The 25,949-nt window shown below is 37.6% G+C and overlaps 1 protein-coding gene across 4 annotated transcripts in view; it reads left to right on the top strand.

The window, feature by feature from the left end:
- UNC80 (unc-80 homolog, NALCN channel complex subunit) overlaps positions 1-25,949 on the top strand; it is a 227,255-nt gene that overhangs the window by 139,147 nt on the left and 62,159 nt on the right. For 3 of the 4 annotated variants that reach the window (XM_045034431.1, XM_011285519.4, XM_011285520.4), the window contains 11 exons: positions 1,614-1,795; positions 2,304-2,435; positions 4,438-4,624; positions 5,243-5,374; positions 7,075-7,218; positions 10,260-10,360; positions 11,386-11,472; positions 15,321-15,504; positions 17,446-17,540; positions 19,190-19,279; positions 20,003-20,104. In XM_045034431.1, coding sequence (XP_044890366.1) covers positions 1,614-1,795; positions 2,304-2,435; positions 4,438-4,624; positions 5,243-5,374; positions 7,075-7,218; positions 10,260-10,360; positions 11,386-11,472; positions 15,321-15,504; positions 17,446-17,540; positions 19,190-19,279; positions 20,003-20,104 — 1,436 coding nt within the window. The remainder of the gene's footprint in view (positions 1-1,613; positions 1,796-2,303; positions 2,436-4,437; positions 4,625-5,242; positions 5,375-7,074; positions 7,219-10,259; positions 10,361-11,385; positions 11,473-15,320; positions 15,505-17,445; positions 17,541-19,189; positions 19,280-20,002; positions 20,105-25,949) is intronic. The other variant, XM_023259652.2, reaches the window with a different exon arrangement.

The raw sequence follows: 25,949 nt of genomic DNA on the forward strand, positions 1-25,949 counted from the left end.
AGCACTAAGCCATTGACCTTCTCTACCTTCAGAGACAGGAAGAGGAGCAGCCAGCAGAATACCCTGGAAAATGACCAGAAAAGTAGGAGAAAAACTCAACCTCAAACCATGGAAGCCAAAGAGGAGAGCTCATCAGAGAGATTTTTATGAAGGTGTTAAAAACTGAAAGGAAACAAATGCTGTAAAACAAACAAACAAACAAACAAACAAACAAACAAAACCACTGGGTCTACTGATTAGTGATCATTACCAGAAAATTGCTTCAGGACAGAGATTGAGGTAGAGCTTCAATTGCAATAATGTAAAGAGCAACCATGGTGTTTAAAAGTTGAGACAGAGTAGAGCACACTTGGAAGAAAAGTGATGGAAGGAGACAGAGTGGAGATTTAAGGAACTAGTAGGATAAAGAAAAGTATAATCAAAAGCTAATGGTCACAGTAGCTAACATTTCTTATAGAACTAACTACAGCACACCAGTTGTCTTACTGGATCTTTGAAACCGCTATTTTATAGATGAGCAAACTGCAACTAAGAGGGTTCAAAGGGCTTATCCAAGTGCACACAGTTCAGAATCAGCAGGGCTGGGAAACCAAACCCAGGTCTTCTGACTGCACACACATAGATGTCCCTCCCATATGCCATATTGTCTCTAAAAAATGAAACCTGCTTTAGAAGTGTGTAGACTTCTCGTGTCACAGAGCACTTTCTCATACATTATTTTATCTTATTTTGACAACAAATTTGGAGGCAGCTATCATCATCATCATCATCATTGACCTTCTGACCCTAAAGAAACAGAGGCTGAGAGAAGTTGAGAGGTTCTCCTAAGGACACATAGCAGAGAGGTTTCAGACCTGGCACTCAATCCTAGCTACCCTAACACAATTGTCTGAGTATTTTTTTGATGATCCAGGAAAAAGTACAAGAGAGATTTTTAAATTATGTTTTTATGATTGACACTGGCTCATTCATCCATGCTACAGAGTGTCTTTTTCTGCACCATTATTCATTAACTTTGTAACTTATCAGGGCACTTGACCTTTCTCATATTGATATTTGGCTTTCCCCAAAATTAAAAACAACAATGGTATCATGATTCATGAAATCTCTTTGGGCTTCTCGATCTTTTCTATCTCTCAGAAGGGTAGATGTTTCTAATACAGTCTACAATGTGGATTTTATTTTTAATATAATGTAACTGGGACAGTTTTTAATGGACATTTTTACATACTGTCCCTGGATTACTATGAGATGACTCTTATCATTTTCTAAAAAGGATATTTCGGTATATAATTGCCTTTTTTTCATTTGCGTCCTCACACATTCACTTTGCACTGTGAGCCAAAGGAAGCTTTGCTTGGAATGAGGTATTCTACTGAAATACCACACTGTCACTGCCCTCACCAGATATAGGAAGATTGTGGATGGCACAAAGTATCATGTTTGGTTTCCAGCAGCTGAAATAAGATGTGCTTTTGCCAATGCCAGTGGCCTGGCTGCATTAGCTCAGGAGTCATTTTCAAGACACAAGAATAGCTCCCCACTTGTCCCCATCCCCAAGAACCAACCAAATCTAAAAGATGTGTAGCTGACAAATTGTTGGTCGTCTCTAGCTGCCATGTTCCTGCTGTGTGCGGTGAAAGTCCCTGAGGCTGTGTCTGACATGTTGATGTCAGAGTTCCACCACCCAGAGACTGTACAGAGGCTGAATGCTGTTCTCAAGTTCCACACACTCTGGAGGTTTCGCTACCAGGTCTGGCCCCGGATGGAGGAAGGAGCACAGCAGATTTTTAAGGTGAGGGATACTTCCCCCATAGGAATTAGATTAGCACACTAACCCAAGACTTGTTTAAATCCTTGAACCTCAAATCCATGGTGTGTGGCCCAAGAGATGCTTCTTTTTTTCTCTCTGATTATGTAAGTAAACCTAACTCATATATGCATGAATTCTTGTTTTAATAATTGAAATAGAGAAGAGTGGTAAAGTAAGAAAATCAATGTTCTATAAACCTCAAGATCCCACTACCATCCCAAGAGGTAAACATAAAAATTTGGGGTATAAACTTTCAGACGCTTTGCTGTATCTATACACATAGATGTTTTTTTGGAGGATGGAGTAATTAACACAAATAAAGATCATAGAGTTAAAACCTTTCATTTTTTAATGAATAAGCTGAGACCCAGAGATGTTCATCCTGTGCTCTATAACATCATGTACTCTATAATATTATTTCATAATTATACTTCAGACCCATTCTAGCTTATTTTTCACCTGACTTCATTTTTCTGATGTCAACTAACAGATCCCACCTCCCAGTATAAACTTCACCCTGCCCTCGCCAGTGCTTGGAATGCCATCCGTCCCAATGTTTGACCCTCCATGGGTCCCTCAGTGCAGCGGGAGTGTCCAGGACCCCATTAATGAAGACCAGTCTGTGAGTAACAGGCATTTTCTCGTATCTTCAGGCTTCTTGGTGTACATGTAAGAGAGAAGGACAATGAGTATGTGAGACAGTTTGTTAATTCTTGTCATAAGAATGGAATAACAACACAGAAAATCAGCCATGAAAATCATAAAAGGTCATTGTTCTTATGAATAGAATCATAGTCTCAATAGCAGCCACCTTATACAGCTGTTAAAAACATTGGACATTGATTTCTTGGCCAAGGGTAGCACTTTTGTCCCTAGTTATTATAACACAAACACATTCGTTTAACTGGTAATTCACAAGCTACCCAAAAGTTAATGAGAGTGACCCTGGATAAGAAAAGGAACAGAATTGGCAGTTCTTTTTTCTTTGTTTGGATGTTGGTCTGTTCTTCATTTTGTTGATCATTAGTATCATCATCACAAATATCACTCTGAGACCTCAGGTCTTAATGTACTTTAACGTGACACTCTATATGTAATATAATTCATAAACAGCTACGTTTAGAACATGGCATATTCATAGAACCAAGAATATATGCCTTTTGAAAAAAATGAGTCTTCAAAGTATGCTTTTTTCACCTGTTGAATAGCATTTTTCTAAATTACAAGAGTAATGTAGAAAATATGGAAAATAAAGTAAAAAAGGAGAAAAAGAACATACGTCTTTGCACAAATCTAGGATTATTTTCTTGTACAAATTCCCATGGAATTAGGGCAATTGGTATATAAATATTAAAGATTTTAAATACACCTCACAAAATAACCCCAGGAAGATTTTATCATTTTACCCACGTAAAATAGAATAGGAAAGTGTTTTGTCTTTATTCAAATTAGCTAGTATTATTTTTTAATGCCACTTTGATTGACAAAAAACAAAGTCATTGGTTTTTTTTTGTTCACAATTCTTTAAAAAGTTTGTTGGATATATGAAGTTAGCTTGAACATTTTTGCACATCACATATTTTCTTGACATTGTAGTTTTCTTTGGAGAACTGTTTGAGCTCTTAACCCACCAAAATATTTTAATTCTTCTGCATATAGTAATTTTGTATCTGATGGTGTTAATGCCAAAGAGAAAGGCACACCTGGTTTTTTCTCCATATATACAATAAATCCAGCATCTGAACCCCTGGCATAAGGATCTTTGATTTGTCTCCTGCATAGACAATGGATTCATTTGAGCCAAACACGCTCTCTGTCCCAAGTTCACAATGAATTTGAAGCCAAGACCCCTGATTCGATAGAGTTCTCTTTCTCTCATTACACAATTCTTATCTTACCTTAATATAATAAATCAGTTTAACCCCTAGCTCTGCAAATAAATTGCCATGTGGCCTACCTAATGCCCTTAATTGCTATTGTGTCATTCTGCATAGGAAACCTTTAGTCTTATGTTAAGATCCTGCATTCAACCTTAGTAACACTATCAATTCTCATTATTTCTATTCACTAACTTTGTTTCTACAAATATTGTTAAGTATTTACAGTGTCCCACTGTATTTACCTACAATAATTAAATATTTACAGTGTGGTAGTTAGGATACAAAAATAAAATAAATCATATAACCAATTGTTTTATGTAAGCGATAGCTCTCTTTCCTCCTCCTTTCCATGGTTCTTTCTCTTTTATTAACCTTTATGAAATAAATGTCCTTCATTTAAAATCATTTCAAAAAATTATGGAAAGGAATAAATATTAAACTTCTTTATTTCATTTTAATGTGTAAAGAGTGGATTATTGATATCACCCCAAATTCTAAAGGTGAAATCCCAAAACTTATAGATATTCTTGAAGAATTATTCTCATTGAATGAAAAGGAATAGTTTAGTTACATACAACCTGGAAATCTGATAGAAAAACAAATAGCCATGAAACTAGACCATGGGTGCCCTACCATTTCCTGAGAACAAAGTACCATATTTTGTAATTCTATTGAAACACTCTTTATGTCTATGACCTTGCAAAACAGTTTCTATAAGATCAACTGGTCTTCATGTCTCCACAGAAATCCTTTTCAGCCCGTGCTGTGTCCCGCTCCCATCAGAGAGCAGAACACATCTTAAAGAACTTGCAACAGGAGGAAGAGAAGAAACGTCTTGGTAGAGAAGCCAGCCTCATCACCGCCATCCCCATCACCCAGGAGGCTTGCTATGAACCCACCTGCACACCCAACTCAGAACCAGAAGAAGAAGGTGCCCTCTATACATGGGACTTCTTGGGGGGCTCAGTCTCAGGGAATGAAAAGGACTTGCTTTGAAATAAACATTTCTGTGATATAAGGTGATATGCACCCTCTTTCTCTCTCACCTCCTGATACTATCCAAAGAAAGAGGAGGGAAGTTGTTCTTTTCTTAATTGCTAGAGTTGGCTTGTTTACAGAGGAGGAAGTTAGTCACATTGAATGAACCAATATGATAATGAACCAAGAAGTGATTATGATTCAGAGAACAGCTAAATCCAGAGTGTATATTGAAGTGAATGCAACCAATCCTTCATCATTAAAAATGGGGTTAGTCCATTTTAACTATCAACCTTGACAAATGCAGCCAATTTGTTGGTTGGTATCAGAAAATAATTTATGAACCATTCTAATTAAGTGATTCTCTGCCCAGCTTTTGTAGAATCTATGGGACAAAGTTTCTGCCTTTCTTTCTAAAATATTTTTTTCCATTAATAAGTACACTCTAATTTACTTAAGCCTTATGCTCTGAGAGCAGTATACACCTGTGATGTAAGTACAGCCATAGTTGTGACGATGATGACTTTTTTGTTACAAAACCAAAGGTTACATTCCTCATTTTCTTTGCCAGTAGAAGAAGTCACCAATCTGGCATCCCGTCGACTGTCTGTGAGTCCATCCTGTACCTCCAGCACTTCCCATAGGAATTATTCCTTCCGCCGAGGGTCAGTCTGGTCTGTGCGTTCAGCTGTCAGTGCCGAAGGTGTGTCCTCTTAGAAATTTGTTATTTATTGCTTATGACTTGTGTGTGTTTTGAAACATTTTCCAGTTAATATTATTATTATACTTCACCACACTGTCTTCATTAAATAACTTGTTTTATGACTCAAAGTTCAAAAAATAAATATTAGATTAAGTGGTACTTTTTTTTTTTTTTTTTTTTTTTTTTTTTTTTTTTTTTTACCCAGCAATTTACCCTTTATAAATTGGCTCTATTTTAACTACATTATAAGTAATCATATTGCTGATGGGTTTCATCCCTGGCTACACATTACAATCAACTGATGAGCTTTAAAAAAAATACCCAGGCCACACCAAGATCAAATCAGAATTTCTAAGAATGGGACCCACACATCAGTATTTTTAAAATCTAGTCGGGTGGAGATTCCAATGAGTGGCCAAGACCCAGTAGAATGCTATAGGATGCTGTTCTGGAATAATTGAAGAATCAAAGGAAGACCACAGCTCATGTTACTTCTGTAATGAAATCTGATTCCAGGGGGGAAATGTGATATCCTTCAATTCCAAGAATTTAAAAAGTATGTTTTCTCTACTCATGAATAACTGTCTGGGACTCACTGCCTCATGGTAACATAAATTTCATTACTGATTTATAAAGTTATTAGAAAGTTGTACAGAAACCAGTGGTTCTCAACCCTCGGCTGCACAACCCTCAGGAACTTCAAAAATGACCGATGTGGATTAATCACAACTTATAGGGATTGGGTCAAAGGCTCATTTATATTTTTTATCACAGATATAATTTTCTTGAGATATGATTCATGTACCAAAAATATTCACCCTTTTGAAGTATACAATGCAATGGTTTTTAGTATATTTATAGAGTGTGAATAGAATGATGATTATCACCTCTCATTTTAGAATATTATCACATCAAAAAGAGACGCTATACCCATTAGCAGTTGTTCCTCATCCACACTTTCTCTAACCAGTGGCAATAAATAAACTATCTCCCATTTTTATGGATTTGCTTTTCCGTACATTTCATATAAATGGAGTCATATAATATATGGCCTTTTGAGACTGGATTCTTTCACTCAGCACATTTTCAAGGTTCATCCATGTTGTCTCATGTATCAGTTCTTTGTCCCTGGACAATGTTCCATTATATAGATATACCACATTATTTATAAATTCACCAGTTAGTGGACATTTATTTCCACTTTCTGACTATTATAAATTATACTACTACGAACAGTGATGTACAAGTGTGGGGTACACTGCCAAGCTATTTTCAAGATCAGCTGTGTCATTTTACATTCCTTCCAACAAGTATGAGGGTTCTGATTACTCCACATACTTGAATAATAAAAACCATCTTGGAAATGAAGAACAAAACTGGAAGACTCACATTTCCCAATTTCAATACTTACTGTAAAGCTGTAGTCATCAATACTGTGTGGTATTGACTAAAGATTGACAGTAAATCAATGGACTAGAATTGAATGACTAGAAGTAAACTATTACATTTATGCCGCTGTCATGTTTAAAAGGGCACCACGAAACCTCAATAAGGAAAGAAGAGTCTCTTCAACAAAGGGTGCTGAGGCACCTAGATATCTATAACCAAAAGGATGTTAAATAAGCAAGCTTTGAACTGAGAAATGTTGCACTGGGATTACAATACTGAGAAAAGCCCTCCAATGATGTCTCTCTCTTCAGATGAGGAGCACACTACTGAACACACACCAAACCACCATGTGCCTCAGCCCCCCCAAGCAGTGTTCCCAGCATGCATCTGTGCAGCCGTGCTGCCCATTGTTCATCTAATGGAGGATGGTGAGGTGCGGGAAGATGGCGTAGCAGGTATAGCTTTGACTAGTAAACCCATCAATAACTCTCACAAAACACTGAAGCTGTTATCTGATGGAGGACAGTAGGATGCTTTTGAAGACATTAACTACTGGTCACATGTTGATTTGTTTTATGTACAAACTACAATTACAGATTTGTAGTATACTATACTAACATGATCACTATCTTCATCTCCTTGTCCCACTAACTTTATGACCAAGAAGTTGCATTTGAAATACATACTTGGGTCTAGGAGTATTATTTACGACTAGAAAACTGAATAACACTTATTTGACCCCGTGGACATCAGATGGCAATTCTGGCCACCTTGGAAATCTTAGCTATTAGCTTGACACCACCGATGCCATCTGTCCCACTTGATTACCTTTCTAGAGGTACTAATCTAAAGACAATAATTGCAAAATGAAATGAGAAACTATGGGTAAAGATGAGTAACATTTGTGACAGATAACAGGTTGATATTTCTAATGTTGTTATTAAAAAACCCATAGAACTCAATAATGATGTTTTTAAAGCCCAACAGAAAAACGGTCAAAGGATATAAATACATGGCCCAATGGCCAATAACATCTGTAAGCAACATTGTTGTTTAAGACAACAATAGAAACTTTATATTTCAGCCAAAAAATTGCAAAGCTTTTTAAAATTTTATTATGTTTTTATTTGAGTATAGTTGACATACGATGTTATATTACTTCCAGGTACACAACATAGTGATTCAACTTTTCTGTATGTTATGCTATGCTCAAGTACAGCTACCGTGAAAAAATTATTCTAAATGAAAATACCCATAGTTGGTAAAGATTCAGGGAAAAAAGAAAACTCACACCTTGCTGATGGGAATATAGAATTCAATACAAGCATTCTGGGAACAAAGTTTCACAATAGGTGTCAAAAACCTTAAAAGTGTGAAAGCTCTTTGATACAGATTTTGACTTCTAGCAATTTCCTAGGGCAACGAGGGCTATATAAGGGTCTTTATAGGTTTCTGCTTATTGTACATTATTTAAAATAACAAATATTTGAGAAGAGTTTAAATTTCCAGCAAGCAATTAGTTAGACATGGTACCTCCATATGCACATTAGAAATAACATTCTAGTAGAATATTAACATTAAGTTTTTAATATATTGCTAAGTAAAAAACTGAGTGCCAAGGAATATTTTCTACATATTATTTAAAACTACATGTAAATAAAAATTTCACGTGTATGAGAGGACATATTGCAAAATGTTTATAAGTTGTTTCTATGATTTGTAGTCTTACTGTCAGCTGTCTTTTTCTGTATTTTTCGTGTTTTTAAGTGTTAAATTGCCCTACTTCAGCAATTAGAATAAAGATAATATGCTAAGATAGTTTTGCAACCAGTTTTGACCTAAGAAAAACCTACACCTATTTTAATTATTTATAAAGACACACAGAAACTAAAGCTTATATTTACATATCTCTTGTTCATATTATTTATTTATATAGCCCATACTTTTAATTGGAAGGTTAGTTTCTGATGCAAAAAGATGGTATCATTTATTCAAAATATAGACCGAATGACACATTCATGCTGAATTCCATATTTATAGTTTAGAACACTAAACTAATTAACCCATTTAGACTAAAGATCATCTAGTGCTTATCTACCACTCACTTCTACCCACCTGCTTTCCTAGCTTGGGCACTTCCAGGCAGTCTTGGCCTGATTGTTTTCCCCAAAGTAGTAGAAGCACTTTCTTCACATCAGGAATAATTATTTATTCCTAAGACATCCTCATAGAAGTCGGAACCTAATTACCACTGGCTTAACTACTTCATCTCACTAAAGAAGATACTATTTAAAGCACTCACATGAACAGTAAAAGATCATCTCTAATTCATATGCATTATAAACCAAAACACATTTTCTAAGAGCCGAATAATTACTTTAGAAATTTCTCCATGCAACCAATATTAAAATATGACTTTAATTTGACAAATATTTATCACTCCTAAAATTAGGGTAATTTCCAAAACAAAGATTCACTAATGTAGTCTTTATTTTATTCATTTTTTTAAATGTTGATTTATTAATATATTTTTGAGGGAGGGAGAGAGAGAGAGAGAGAGAGCAAGGAAGGGCAGAGAGAGAGAGGGAGAAACAGAGAATCTCAAGCAGGTTCCATGCTGTCATTACAGAGCCTGAGACCAGGCTTGATCTTGCAAACTGAGATCATGACCTGAGCCGAAATCAGGAGTCGGGTGCTTAAACAACTGAGCCACCCAGGCATCCCTCTTTCTTTTTAAATTGAGATATAATTGTCATATAGCATTGTATTAGTTTAAGGTGTACAATATAATACTTTGATATATGTGTATGTTATGAAATGTTACCACAATAAGTTTAGGTAATACCCATTACCACACGTAGTAACAATTTTTATCTTATAATGAGAACTTTTAAAATATACTCTCTTAGCAACCTCCAAATAAGCAATACAGTATTGTTGACTCTAGTCACCATGCTGTATATTACATCCTCAGGATTTATTTGTCTTATAATCAGAAGTTTTTACCTTTTGACCACCTTCAAACATTTACCCTATCCCCTCTTTTGGGAATCACCAATCTGGTCTCTGTATCTATGAGTTTGGTTTATTTTAGATTCCACATATAAGTGAGATCATACAGTATTTGTCTTTTTCTGTCTGAATTATTTCATTGAACATAATGCCCTCAAAGTCCATCTTCATTATTACAAATGGCAAGATTTCTCTCTTTTAAGGCTGAATGATATATCACTGTAAATCACAAATGTATTCTTTACAAAAGCAATTCTAAAATCTAAAGACCACCCTATACTTTTTCGTTACCTTTTCTTTATAGGTGAAAATGTTCAGAAACAAGTAACAATGAGAACAAATACGTACCTTTCAACAGAAAAAGTGCTTACAGAATATTGTTAAGGCAAAAAAAAGATACTAATTAAAATCTTAGTAAATTGTTTGAATAGTTTATCTAATACTTTATTTAAGACAAATGCTCAATGTCTTCTCTCTTCTGAAGTGAGTGCTGTGGCCCAACAAGTCTTATGGAATTGTCTAATTGAAGATCCATCGACAGTTCTTCGACATTTTCTGGAAAAACTGACCATCAGCAATAGACAAGTAAATTCTTCTTTCTTTGTAGTATAGCTGTGTAGCACTGTGGGTGAACACTGTTAAAAGCAAACAATGGATTTCATAGTGCTATGCATAGAACATCAATTTCGGATACACAGCAAATAAGTTCTTTAGGAAATGGTAATGATGAGCAGTACTAAACCTTGCTGTTTTCTTTCAAATTTGTCCATCGACTGATGTCTCCATTTGTGTTTGGTGCACTGGTAGTGATGAACCTAAGTTACTGAAAGATTTTCAGTCTTTTAAGCAAAGATTAAATTCAGTATAGTGTTCTTAGTAATGAATATATTTATTAAATTCTGATCGCTTAGTAGTCTGTGATACAGGTGGGATTATTAGAATATGTTGAAACTATCCATTAATCAAGACAATCTAATTCAGCAGGCCACCTGTGTAAAAAGATTATGACAAATAAAGTAGTTTTCTGAGCAATGGCAAAACACACTGATGATTAAAAGTATTTGTTCATTTCTGTGTTATGGTCTTGTTCTATAGAAGATCAAGTTTAGTTTCTGAAAGGTAAGGTGACTTACAGACATCTCTATTTATTCCCTCTTGACCTAACTTTATCTCTTTGACTCAAAACCCAGGAAGCAGACCTGTGAAGTCCATGAAACCATGTATATTTAATGGTATCTCAAGATAGGTCTGCCTGACATTTGCATCACACCTGGAAGTCATAGCAAATAGAATTGGCTAAATATATACCTTTCCTGTGATTTGCCTGTGACCTATAGACACGGTCTAACTTTTTATTAAAAAAAAAAAAAAGAAAGAAAAGAAACTTGTCTAACTACTGCTCAGTTATTTCAGATTGGCTCCTAAGCAAAGGTGTTACTGTTGGCTTAAATACTGTTTAATAAGTATCACATATACTATATTAAAATGCTGAACATAATGGAAATCAACATGAGGGAAAAGCAGGAACCTCCCCCACTTTTTAAGAAGTTAAATTTATGTCCTACAGCATGGTAGCAGAACGAGATGTAGACATTCTGTTCTTCTTTCAGGATGAGTTAATGTACATGCTGCGCAAACTTCTCTTAAATATTGGAGACTTTCCTGCCCAGACATCTCACATCCTATTCAACTACTTGGTGAGTTTCAGCCTCCAGTAAGTTGTAAATGTTCATTTCCAATTAGGAAGCAGCAACATGAGGAAAAATTCATAGGAAACTTTTTCAATAAACCCCCCCCCATTAATTATGTGACTGGAGGTAAACCATGGTCAGCTAAATTCACCCCTGTTTGTATAGGGAAGCTCCTCCTGACACTCTGCTTGGCATGTAGTAGGCACTCAGTAAACATCCATTTCATCTCTGCCTTCCTTTGGCACTATACAACTTCCTTATGTTGCTTCTTAGTTGGGGTTTTCTGTTGTGAAAACTTATATGTCATTTTAGTTATTTTTCCCTTTTTCTATCTTGCTTTTTAAAACATACACACACACACACACACACACACACACACACACACACACACACAGAGGCAAATAGTTGCCCTAGATGGAAAGTATCTGTGAGTGTATTTTTCCATAGTGACTATCTTTGCTTTAAACCATCCTGACAGCTCCTTCCTGAACCCTCCAGAATTTACCAGTTTCTTTAGGATGTTACACCCTAAATGAATCTGCAGTTTTGGGGTGGTTAGCCTGATGCCTGTTCTTTGAAACTGCACCTTAATCCAGACAGACAGATAGCCAAGTGAATGTCTGCATTGGGGGAACTTCATTCTCCCTCACTATTGTCAGTCTTCTAGCAGGTAGGGAAATAGAAGCGGAATCCAAATGCATCTGCAGCGAAATGATAAATTTAACATTACAGCTCCTCTGTGCAGAGAAAATTTGTAAGCCCTTTCTCTTTTCTATGACTGATTTGGTTTTCCTCATGAGTGCCCACCAGCCGGGTGACAAGGGAAAGAATATAAATAAGTGTCCAAATCCACTTTTAAGTTCAGACTGATAAAAATGTATAAATAGTAACTTTGGATAGCATTCGGTCTTTCCTGGCTAAAAAAAACCCCTAGGAATCCTATTTTTTTTCCAACTTCTTTCGTCTGTAAACAGTATGTGGAGTTGGAAAGAAAAAAGACCTTTGTTGTTGGAAGGTGGAGGAGGGACAGTATCCTCCAGACTGAGGCCCTTTGATATGGAAAAATGAAGCAAGCCACTCCATTTTGTTCACACAGAATTTATTCAGGGTAACTTACTGACGGCGGTGGGGGGGTGGGGGGGAGATGGAACAGACACCAATCCAAGTGCTATGCAGCTATTTTCCATGAAGTCCACACCATCATCTAGAGCTTTTATAGAGAGCAAGGGCAATGAGGTGAAGTGAACAGGTAGTTATCTAAAGTGGTACCATCTGTGCACCAGAAGGAAGCTCAGAACAAGCTTTCCTGCATTCTGGTCAGGGCATACATTAACCTCCAAGGGACCTGGAACATGTAGCCCCAAGGAAAATTACTGCATGAACACAAACAAGATGGAAGGACAAAATCGGAGTGAGTATTCTCAGCACTCCTACGTTCGTTCAGCATTCTATCTATTATTCAACATTTGCTCCGGCTCCTCCCTTTGTGAGACAGCGTTCTTTATCTGGCTGGTTGCTAGATGCCTGGCTAGTGGAAACCAATGCCCATGGTTGCTATGACTTGGGTCCTGTGGGCTCCACGTGGTGCCTGCTGAGAGACAACCTCACCTCGGCTCCTGCTGGTGCTATACACACCTCTAAGTTCTAGTTGCATGTCCCAGATGGCTCCAGCTTAGGAAAGCCGCTGACTGGTGCAGTATGCTCGGTGACATCAGTCTGTGGCAATTCTGTCCAGAAAGCTTTCCAGCCAAACTTTATGCTACTTCTTGGTCCTGTCTACACCACGCAAAAACCAAAGGTAGGTTATTAAAGTCAAATGTCAGGGCCTTCCTCAGTTTAAGTATGTGACCTATCATGTGGCATCTGGGTGCTATCGAAAGGCCCTGAATTGAACCTTTGCTAGAGACCCAAAGACTGGAAGCAAAAGCCCCTTCAGGTGTCTGCCCATTCCCTTGGGTCACTGAGTAGGGGGGATACTTACCAGGACCATTGCTCTCCATTGTCTTTTAACACTGGGATAAGAAGATGGACATTCATTTCTGTTTTTGCCATACTCTCTTCTGTCAACTGAAAATAAACCTTATTGGCCCACAAAGGTGCTCCCAGCTAGGTAACTGACTAGGTCAGTTAATAAAGAATAGGCCTGGCAACACTTTGGCTTTGCTGTATAATCCTATTGTACTTGAATATAAATTCTTGTTTTTGCATTTCTCTCTAAACCCTAATCTTTCCCCAAATCCCAAGCACATGGATGCCTTGAGTGGACTATAGAATAGGTCTTATACTTAGAACAGCAAAACAGTGAAGGGCAGAGTCATTTTTAAACTATTACCCTTATTATATATCTCTTTTCTCTAATGACTATTAAGGATGTGTATAGTGGGGATGTTGGGACCACTGACCCATCTCTTCCAGACTTTGTTAGAGACATTTCACTGCTTAACTTTGACCCATTGATCTTCACCCTGGGGTTTGAGCACATTTGGGAGCAGGGGATGTGAAAACTTTCAAAGGGATTTGGTGCCCAGATAGTTTTAAGGGAATAAATCTCCAAATCTTCAATTTACAAATATGCACTAACACTTCTTCAGTATGTCTGCCCTCTCAACCACTGTTCCACTGCAGGCTCACCCTGACCATCCCCAATACCACCAGACTGCATTGACAGATACATAAGAGAAAGAATCGAATATGCTTCATGAGTTTTAGAGAAGCCTCATTTCTGATGGATCAAGGCACTTTAAACCCATAGGACTTCCTGTCTTTTTCCTGTCTTTGGTAGATTTCCACTAAAGATGAGGTTTGGCCCTCATTCGGGTGTTTAGCCTACAGAACCGTCAAAGCAATTTTAGGTTAGTGACACCATAGGCTGATTCTTTCAAAATAACGAGAAAGTTTTCTAAGATTAAGAAATTTTTCAAGAAACAATAGAAAAAGCCACAGTGGGGAAAAAATTTCACATAATTTCTTTATGATTTTTTTGTGCACTGTTAAATAGGGTTGTTAAAACTTCTTTCATCAAATTTGTGGAAATACATATTCCAATATAGTCAATCCTCCCTTTATTTCAATGTATAGAGTGTTTAGCATATTCTACTCCTATTAACAACAAAAAAATTACCTTATGATGAAACATTTTATTTATTTTTTTTTTTAATTTTTTTTTCAACGTTTATTTATTTTTGGGACAGAGAGAGACAGAGCATGAACAGGGGAGGGGCAGAGAGAGAGGGAGACACAGAATCGGAAACAGGCTCCAGGCTCTGAGCCATCAGCCCAGAGCCTGACGCGGGGCTTGAACTCACAGACCGCGAGATCGTGACCTGGCTGAAGTCGGACGCTTAACCGACTGCGCCACCCAGGCGCCCCATGATGAAACATTTTAAGTGTAAATTTAAACATGCACCAAAGGACACAGAGCTTTTCGAGATTTTAGGTGACAAGAACAAAAAACTCTTAAGTTCACCATTTAGCCAAGCAGAGTGTTCATTGGTTCAGACTGTTAGATATAATCCAAGCTGCAAATACTGTTTGGGCAAACATCATGTAGAGATTAATTTGGGGTGGCCTCAGTACTTGAGCTACCGAGGGACTTGAAGCCTGGAAAAACAATCTTCTGCTTTCCTCTTGAGAAATCACCATCTTAGCGATACACAAAAATATATGGCAACCTGTTCTGGTTGGTTTTCCAGTTATACCGTCTCTTGCTTATGCCCATTGAAAGTATTAGAGGACCTGTTGAGCAGAGAATATGAAGGCACAAAAGAACATTTAATTAAGGAAAGAAAAGCCAAGGGAATGAGAATGTTTGCTCAGGATTACTGTGGCTTTGTGACCTCTTCCTGTTCTCTTAGGTGGGATTAATCATGTACTTTGTGCGGACCCCCTGCGAGTGGGGGATGGATGCCATTTCAGCCACTCTGACTTTCCTGTGGGAGGTGGTGGGCTACGTGGAGGGCCTCTTCTTCAAGGATCTGAAGCAGACCATGAAGAAGGAGCAGTGTGAGGTAAAGCTCCTGGTGACTGCTTCCATGCCAGGTAATCTGCTACTGCTTTGGGTGATATAACTTTTTTTTAAGAGTATAAATAACCCTTTCAAAGACCAACCGTCTCTCTCATTCATGAGAAAATTTTCAGAGTCCTGACCCCGGTGTTGAGTGCATCAAAGAATTTTTGTTTAATACGATCTGAAGAAATACAATAGACCCTTTAAAAGTCTGCAATTGCCAGATGAAAGGGGAGACATCAGAACTAAGATCCACGTGAATCAGCCCTTGAAGGGCTGCCAAGGTTGAAGATTTATTTAAGTCTATCGCAGAGGGCCAGTTGCACAGAGAGCCTTTTTGAATGAATGTTTGGCACTGCAAGGGGAATAATATTGTTTGCATGGCATGGACCCCAGATCTTTGTAAACGGTATGAGAGGTGGCTTTATGAAAAATTGGAAAAGGGACAAGCAGGAAGAAGGAGAAGAACAAAAGAACATGAAGTGTGATGTAAACTCTAGCTGCGGTTCCTTTTCGCTTCGGATAGCTGGTTTTTGTTCAAGATACGAATTCTGCCAAGTCTTTATCCTGGTGCAGTGACTAAGGAAATATGAGATGATACGTGTATTAAAATTAAGAGAAAGACAAAATTATATCGAGATAAGAACACAGGGTATGGCAGGCCATGAAAGTCATGTTGCTGCCATTTATTATTTGTACAATTAATATTAGCTAGGAAAAAGTGCATCACCTTTTCAGGCTGTCTTTACTCGTGTGTAAAATAAGGATGTGATTCATCGTTCACAATCACGAGTAATCAATGAGTCTAGGTAGGTAAAACACGTGCTGCTGTAACTGACTCACAGCAAGCATTCCATAATGCTTGTTATCCAACAAAGTGATCAGTTTTTATTATAGCAAAGAAACTCATATTGTCATTCATATACTGAAAAACAGCTCATTAAAAATCAAGGTATTGGGGCGCCTGGATGGCTCAGTAGGTAAAGCATGTAGCTCTTAATCTCAGTGGTCATGAGCTTGAGCCCCACGTCAGGTGTAGAGATTGCTTAAATAAATAAACTTATAAAATAAATAAATAAATGCCAACATTCATTAAGAAAATAAAAATAAAAGTCAAGGTATATCATAATGTTTGCAAAGACTTATAATGAATGAATGAAGTAGAATAAGTATTAACTCAGAGCCAAGTAGAATTGAGAAAATGTAAATTTAAACTACATTTTGGAAACTTGTCATGGTTTTGCTCATATCTCTTGTTTATATTTTTTCAACCATTATTGCAAGATCATCTCATTTAAAATAAGGGATATATTGTTGCAATGCTTAAGGTTTGAATGCTAACTCTTCTACTAAATAAATGTGTCTTTGTTACTTATACGTTCCTACTTGTAAGAATCTATTTTCTTTGTTTTCTTATTTGTAGAATGAAATTAATAATACCCATACCATAGAGTTGCTGTGAGATTTAAATATAATTTTGCATATAAAATACATGCAAAGTTATAGGAATTCCATAAATGGTAGCTATTGTTATTTAATAAGTAAATATTGTTTAAATTTTTTTCATGCTTATTTATTTTGAGAGAGAGAGAGACAGAGCACAAGCAGGGTGGGGCAGAGAAAGAGGGAGAGAGAGAATCCCAAGCAGGCTGTGTGCTTCAAGGGCAGAGCCCCATGTGGGGCTCGATCCCACAAAACGTGAGATTATGACCTGAGCTGAAATCAAGAATTGGACACGTAACTGACTGAGCCACCCAGGTGCCCCTGATAAATAAATATATTTAAAACATATATTTAACTATAAATAAAGGAGTGATATTTGTTCAGTGGATAATTTACCTTAAGCACTCACTAATAGTAACAATCATAACAAGAAAAACATCAGCCTATTGATAATATTTTAATATTTTATGCCTTAAATATAAACTTTCTTATAGCAGAGTTCAGTTTATTATTGTGTTTGCCTTCTATAGGTACCAAAACCTTGGTAGTTCATGGACAGAATGAGTGTGATATCCCAACCCAGTTACCAGTCCATGAGGACACTCAGTTTGAAGCCCTGCTAAAGGTAGGGATGGCTTTGGACAGAAATGATTTTTTTCTAATGTTTATTTATTTATTTTTTTTTTTTTGAGAAAGAGACAGAGTGTGAGCAGGGGTAGGGTGGGGGGCAGGGAAGGCGGGGAAAGGCAGAGAGAGAGGGAGACACAGAATCCCAAGCAGGCTCCAGGGTCTGAGCTGTCAACACAGAGCCCAACGTGGGGTTGGAACCCATGAACTGCGGGATCATGACCTATCGAAGTTGGATGCTCAACCAACTGAGCCACCCAGGCACCCCGACAGAAGTGATTTTTAATGCACAATGTCTACAACTATGGCTACTGACCACCCAGTTTAGAATTAAGTGACATTTTTCTGTCTTCAAATGAATATATGCATTTATTTATCTCTTGTAGAATCTGTTCCACTATTGTGTACTTCCCCTATTTTCTTGCATAATTTTCCCCCACACTGACATTTTTGCTCTGCATTGAGGTGCAAATGCATGCAGGTTCTCTCTCAGCTAAAGCAGCAGCCCAAAGCTCTAGTGTGTCCTCCTAACTCCCCTTGGAATGCTGTCTCTTCCTGCTTAGAAGCTTCCTGGCATCACTTGGGGTAGTGCTGGAGGTGCCCTGGGTTTGCCAGCTCTCAGGCTGATGATCCTGCCAGAGACCCTTTCTGTGGCATCTAGTTGCATAGATCCAGTCTGACTTGCACTGACAGAAATTAGTGGAGAAGCAGAAAACACATATCTTAGAATAAATCAGGTGGGTCAAGAAAGTAGTTTTAATGATTATGGAGATTGTGCTCCTCCAAAAAAAGGCAATCCATGGTTACACATGCCTGTAAAGTTTTTAAGATAAGGTAATAAATAAACTACTATAGCCATTCCCAACTTACCTGGATTCCAAACTTTTGGTAATCTGATTTCCTGGAACACAGCTCCAGACCCAGACATAAGCAGAAAAGACCTCTGAAAAATTCAGTTGTACCAAACCTGTATATCTTATTTCAGTACAAAGGGTCATTAAACCTCCTCAGGCCTCACCCAGACATCTCCAGAGAATTTCTAAGGCCTAATGGAGCAAACTTCAGCAACCACTCCGTTTTCCAACTCACACTGAATGACAGAGTAGCATGAGGGCAGAGTAAGTCCAAAGCCTGATTCCACTAGAACCAACAGGTCCTACATCAAACAGGACCTCTCTGGGCTCGGATTCTTTTTCACCAGTACTGGCACACTAGTGAAGTCATACAAGTTGTCTACATGGAAAGCATTCAACTTAGAATACACTATATAATAATTGCTCAATGAATTGTAGTTTCTATTATGTTTAATGGTGTCACTAAACATGCTTTCTTCCTGACATTGAGACCAGTAGATGCCAGTATGCCTCCACAGTTCACTACTCCATCTGAATTTTTAATTGTATGTCTTTTAGCGCATGGAGGGCAGATGGTTTATATTACATGGCTAGTCTTTATTGTATCATTCTTCAGAACTGTATATCCAAATCCAATGTGTATCCATATATATACATATAAAAAGTATATTAGATATAATAATCCTTGTAAGCCGTTACCTTGTTTTTAGGATATTTGTATCTTTCAGCTTACTACCTGGCACATAATATGTTCCGGGTTAACATTTATTTATATTTGTTGTTATTGTTCTAGGAGTGTCTGGAGTTTTTTAATATCCCAGAATCTCAGTCAACACATTATTTTCTCATGGATAAACGGTGGAATCTTATCCACTACAATAAGGTGAGACCATGCAGTAATGGCACTCATGCTGAGTTATGTCAGGAACTTGTCATGCCTTTCCTGAATGTCCCTCTCACTCAGGGAGGTATCGTTGTTTAGAGGTTAGGAATATGGTCACTTAGGTGACACCACCTTACTGTCAGCATAGCTTTGGACTAGTCATGGTACTTTGTTACCTTTCATTTTCCTTGTCTGTAAAATGAAGATGATGATGATATTATCTACTACAGGTTGCAATAATTAAAGGATATAAGGCAAGTAGAGCACTATGTTACTCATTACTATCACCTCTTGATGAAAAATTAAGTTGCCCATATAATAACTATGGTCTATTTGGAATGCTAAAGTCATTGTTGTTCCTCTTTCTATTATGTTAAGATGACTGTGATAACCTGACCTAATGACCAAAAGGGCTCCTCAAGAAGATCATTGACATCACTTTACAGTGACCATCCTCCAGAATGTTATTTATTAAATTGCCTTTGGCTCCTCTGCTCCTGATGCAGCACCCTTGTGTTTGGAAAGGGTGCTAAGCCTAAATGGTTTGACACGTTCCTGAGGAGGGGGGTTTATCTTCCCTGGGATTTTATAGAATTGGGAAGCATAAAGTGATTAAACCATTAGCAAATACATAGCTTTCTTTGACCTTTGGGTAAAGAGGAAATGACAGTAAAGTTTTAATCATTTGAACTCTTGTTTTCTCTTTGTGTAATCCTGCCACAGACCTATGTTCGGGATATTTATCCTTTTCGGAGGTCAGTATCTCCACAGCTGAATCTTGTACATATGCATCCAGAGAAAGGACAGGAGCTCATTCAGAAACAGGTGCCTGACCATCTCTGTTTAATTATATGGTTTTGTCAAGTCATTGGGATAGATGATCAGTAAATGTGTTTGTTGCCAACCCTGAGATTCTATGATTCCGATGCAATCCTCTCTAGAGAGAGTTGATAGATAGGCCCTTGATCAATAATTCCCCAAAATACTGTGTTAGTTTTCATAAATGGGATTATAATGGAGAGGTATTAAGGAACACTCAGTTGGATTAATACTATAACAAATTGTTGGGTATAAACATTACAAATCTTCTTCTTTTATTTTTTTTTAAGGTTTATTTATTTTTGAGAGAGAGACAGACAGACAGAACATGAGCAGAGGAGGGGCAGAGAGAGAGAGGGAGACACAGAATCTGAAGCAGGCTCCAGGCTCTGAGCTGTCAGCATAGAGCCCGATGTGGAGCTCGAACTCATGAACCGCAAAATAATGACCTAAGCCACAGTCAGATGCTTAACCGGCTGAGCCACCCAGGTGCCCTACCACTAGAAATCTAATTTATTTACCTACTAGTTTCCAAGTTTTCTTTTCACAGTTTTGTAAAACAGGATTGGAAGCACACATAATGTAGCTATTAGAAGTTTGCCCGAGATGTTTACACTAGCTGGGAAAAAATAAAATAAAAGGGACAAATGTATTATGCTTGAGAAGAGCACTGAACTAAGGTATACAGATTTGGACACAGTCATAGCTCTGCCACTGACCAGTCATCTGACCTTAGGTATCTGACCTTAGACCTAACTTCCCTTAAAACAGGAGGAAATGTAATCAAGCAGTTGTACTTATATTTAAGATTGAAGACCAGAATAAGGAAATTCACTAGTTTGCATGCAAAATATTGCTACAGTCCACAATTCTAATAATGATACAATTTTAATACCGTCTATATGTTACATTCACTTATTTGTAATAAAATGTCTAAACCAGAATTTCAGGATAATTTATCATTTCAGGTTTTTTGCACATATCAAGATCAATTTGGCATCAGACTGTTCAAAAATACCTTCATGAAATGAATGAGAATGGTACAGAGTTAGACCTATTAAATAATTAAAAATACAGTTAGCATTGGGGCATCTGGCTGGCTTACTGGAGCATGCAACTCTTGATCTTGGGGTTTGTGAGTTCAAGCCCCACATCACGTGTAGAGATTACTTAAAAATAAAAAATAAATAAAAAATAAAAAAATACACATACACACACACACACACATATATGAGTTAGTATTAACTACCTGAATTGTGAATGTGTTACAAAATGTGAGGTGTTGGGTAAAACTGCAAGATCTTTTTTTTTTTATTTTAATATGAAATTTACTGTCAAATTGGTTTCCATACAACACCCAGTGTTCATCCCAAAAGGTGCCCTCCTCAATACCCATCACCCACCCTCCCCTCCCTCCTACCCCCCATCAACCCTCAGTTTGTTCTCAGTTTTTAAGAGTCTCTTATGCTTTGGCTCTCTCCCACTCTAACCTCTTTTTTTTTTCCTTCCCCTCCCCCATGGGTTTCTGTTAAGTTTCTCAGGATCCACATAAGAGTGAAAACATATGGTATCTGTCTTTCTCTGTATGGCTTATTTCACTTAGCATAACACTCTCCAGTTCCATCCATGTTGCTACAAAGGGCCATATTTCATTCTTTCTCATTGCCATGTAGTACTCCATTGTGTATATAAACCACAATTTCTTTATCCATTCATCAGTTGATGGACACTTAGTCTTTTTCCACAATTTGGCTATTGTTGAGAGTGCTGCTATAAACATCGGGGTACAAGTGCCCCTATGCATCAGTACTCCTGTATCCCTTGGGTCAATTCCTAGCAGTGCTATTACTGGGTCATAGGGTAGGTCTATTTTTAATTTTTTGAGGAACCTCCACACTGTTTTCCAGAGCAGCTGGACCAGTTTGCATTACCACCAACAGTGCAAGAGGGTTCCCTTTTCTCCACATCCTCTCCAGCATCTATAGTCTCCTGATTTGTTCATTTTAGCCACTCTGACTGGCATGAGGTGGTGTCTCAGGGTGGTTTTGAGGAGCGACGTTGAGCATCTTTTCATGTGCCTGTTGGCCATCCGGGTGTCTTTTTTAGAGAAGTGTCTATTCATGTTTTCTGCCCATTTCTTCACTGGATTATTTGTTTTTCGAGTGTGGAGTTTGGTGAGCTCTTTATAGATTTTGGATACTAGTCCTTTGTCTGATATGTCATTTGCAAATATCTTTTCCCATTCCGTTGCTTGTCTTTTAGTTTTGTTGATTGTTTCCTTTGCAGTGCAGAAGCTTTTTATCTTGATGAGGTCCCAAGTTCATTTTTGCTTTTAATTCCCTTGCCTTTGGGGATGTGTCAAGTTAGTGCTGCGGCTGATGTCAGAGAGGTTTTTTCCTGCTTTCTCCTCTAGGGTTTTGATGATTTCCTGTCTCACATTCAGGTCCTTTATGCATTTTGAGTTTATTTTTGTGAATGGTGTAAGAAAGTGGTCTAGTTTCATCCTTCTGCATGTTGCTGTCCAGTTCTCCCAGCACCATTTGTTAAAGAGACAGACTGTCTTTTTTCCATTGGATGTTCTTTCCTGCTTTGTCAAAGATGAGTTGGCCATACTTTTGTGGGTCTAGTTCTGGGGTTTCTATTCTATGCCATTGGTCTATGTGTCTGTTTTTGTGCCAATACCATGCTGTCTTGATGATGACAGCTTTGTAGTAGAGGCTAAAGTCTGGGATTGTGATGCTTCCTGCTTTGGTCTTCTTCTTCAAAATTACTTTGGCTATTTGGGGCCTTTTGTGGTTCCATACAAATTTTATGATTGCTTGTTCTAGCTTCTAGAAGAATGCTGGTGCAATTTTGATTGGGATTGCATTGAATGTGTAGATAGCTTTGGGTAGTGTTGACACTTTGACAATATTTATTCTTCCAATCCATGAGCACAGAATGTTTTTCCATTTCTTTATATCTTCTTCAATTTCCTTCATAATCTTTCTATAGTCGTCAGCATACAGATCTTTTACATCTTTGGTTAGGTTTATTCCTAGGTATTTTATGCTTCTTGGTGCAATTGTGAATGCAATCAGTTTCTTTGTCTTTCTGTTGCTTCATTATTAGAAGCATTTTTATTCTTATTCTTATTCTTATTCTTATTCTTATTCTTATTCTTATTCTTATTCTTATAAGAATGCAACTGATTTCTGTACATTGATTTTGTATGCTGCGACTTTGCTGAATTCGTGTATCAGTTCTAGCAGACTTTTGGTGGAGTCTATCAGATTTTCTATGTATAATATTATGTCATCTGCAAAAAGTGAAAGCTTAACTTCATCTTTGCCAATTTTGATGCCTTTGATTTCCTTTTGTTGTCTGACTGCTGATGCTAGAACTTCCAACACTATATTAAACAACAGCGGTGAGAGTGGACATCCCTGTCGTGTTCCTGATCTCAGGGAGAAACCTCTCAGTTTTTCCCCATTGAGGATGATATTAGCTGTGGGCTTTTCATAAATGGCTTTTATGATGTTTAAGTATGGTCCTTCTGTCCCGACTTTCTCGAGGGTTTTTATTAAGAAAGGATGCTGAATTTTGTCAAATGCTTTTTCTGCATCAATTGACAGGATCATATGGTTCTTAACTTTTCTTTTATTAATGTGATGTATCACATTGATTGATTTGCGAATGTTGAAGCAGCCCTGCAGCCCAGGAATGAATCCCACTTGATCATGGTGAATAATTCTTTTTATATGCTGTTGAATTCGATTTGCTAGTATCTTGTTGAGCATTTTTACATCCATATTCATCAGGGATATTGGCCTGTAGTTCTCTTTTTTTGCTGGGTCTCTGTCTGGTTTAGGAATCAAAGTAATGCTGGCTTCATAGAATGAGTCTGGAAGTTTTCCTTCCCTTTCTATTTTTTGGAACAGCTTGAGAAGGATAGGTATTATCTCTGCTTTAAATGTCTGGTAGAATTCCCCAGGGAAGCCATCTGGTCCTGGACTCTTATTTGTTGGGAGATTTTTGAGAACTGATTCAATCTCTTCACTGGTTATGGGTTTGTTCAAGTTTTCTATTTCTTCCTGTTTGAGTTTTGGAAGTGTGTAGGTGCTTAGGAATTTGTCCATGTCTTCCAGGTTGTCCAGTTTGTTGACATATAATTTTTCATAGTATTCCCTGATAATTGCTTGTATTTCTGAGGGATTGGTTGTACTAATTCCATTTTAATTCATGAATTTATCTCTTTGGGTCATCTCCCTTTTCTTTTTGAGAAGCCTGGCTAGAGGTTTATCAATTTTGTTTATATTTTCAAAAAACCAACTCTTGGTTTCATTGATCTGCTCTACAGTTTTTTTAGATTCTATATTGTTTATTTCTGCTCTGATCTTTATTATTTCTCTTCTTCTGCAGGGTTTGGGGTGTCTTTGCTGTTCTGCTTCTATTTCCTTTAGGTGTGCTGTTAGATTTGTAAAACAAGATTTTTCTTGTTTCTTGAGATAGGCCTGGATTGCAATGTATTTTCCTCTCAGGACTGCCTTCGCTGCATCCCAAAGCCTTTGGATTGGTGTATTTTCATTTTCATTTGTTTCCATATATTTCTTAATTTCTTCTCTAATTGCCTGGTTGACCCATTCATTCTTTAGTAGAGGGTTCTTTTTTTTTTTTCAACGTTTATTTATTTTTGGGACAGAGAGAGACAGAGCATGAACGGGGGAGGGGCAGAGAGAGAGGAAGACACAGAGTCGGAAACAGGCTCCAGGCTCTGAGCCATCAGCCCAGAGCCTGACGCGGGGCTCGAACTCACGGACCGCGAGATCGTGACCTGGCTGAAGTCGGACGCTTAACCAACTGCGCCACCCAGGCGCCCCATTAGTAGGGGGTTCTTTAACCTCCATGGTTTTGGAAGTTTTCCAGACTTTTTCCTGTTGTTGATTTCAAGCTGCGTAGCATTGTTGTCCGAAAGTATGCATGGTATGATCTCAATTCTTGTATACTTATGAAGGGCTGTTTTGTGACCCAGTATGTGATCTATCTTGGAGAATGTTCCATGTGCACTTGAGAAGAGAATATATTCTATTGCTTTGGGATGCAGAGTTCTGACTATATCTGTCAAGTCCATCTGATCCAATGTATCATTCAGGGCCCTTGTTTCTTTATTGATCCTGTGTCTAGATGATTTATCCATTGTTGTAAGTGGAGTATTAAAGTCCCCTGAAATTGCCTTATTCTTATCAATAAGGTTGCTTATGTTTTGATTGTTTTATGACAATTATTTATAATTAATTATTGGGGGCTTCCGTATTCAGCACATAGACATTTATAATTGTTAGCTCTTCCTGATGGATAGACCCTGTAGTTATTATATAATGCCCTTCTTCATTTCTTGTTACAGCCTTTAATTTAAAGTTTAGTTTGTCTGACATATGTATGGCCACTCCAGCTTTCTTTTGACTTCCAGTAGCATGATAGATAGTTCTCCATCCCCTCACTCTTAATCTGAAGGTGTCCTCAGGTCTAAAATGAGTCTCTTGTAGACAGAAAATAGATGGGTCTTGTTTTTTTATCCATTCTGATACCCTGTGTCTTTTGGTTGGAGCATTTGCTCCATTTACATTCAGTGTTATTATAGAAAGATATGTGTTTAGAGTCATTGTGATGTCTGTAGTTTTCCTGCTTGTAGTGATGTCTCTGGTACTTTGTGGTCCTTGCAACATTTCACTCACAGAATCCCCCTTAGGATCTCTTGTAGGGCAGGTTTAGTGGTGATGAATTCCTTCAGTGTTTGTTTGTTTTGGAAGACCTTGATCTCTCCTTCTCTTCTAAATGACAGACTTGCTGGATAAAGGATTCTCGGCTGCAT

This window comes from Felis catus, chromosome C1 (assembly GCF_018350175.1).
Source record: "Felis catus isolate Fca126 chromosome C1, F.catus_Fca126_mat1.0, whole genome shotgun sequence".
Taxonomy (NCBI): Eukaryota; Metazoa; Chordata; class Mammalia; order Carnivora; family Felidae; genus Felis; species Felis catus.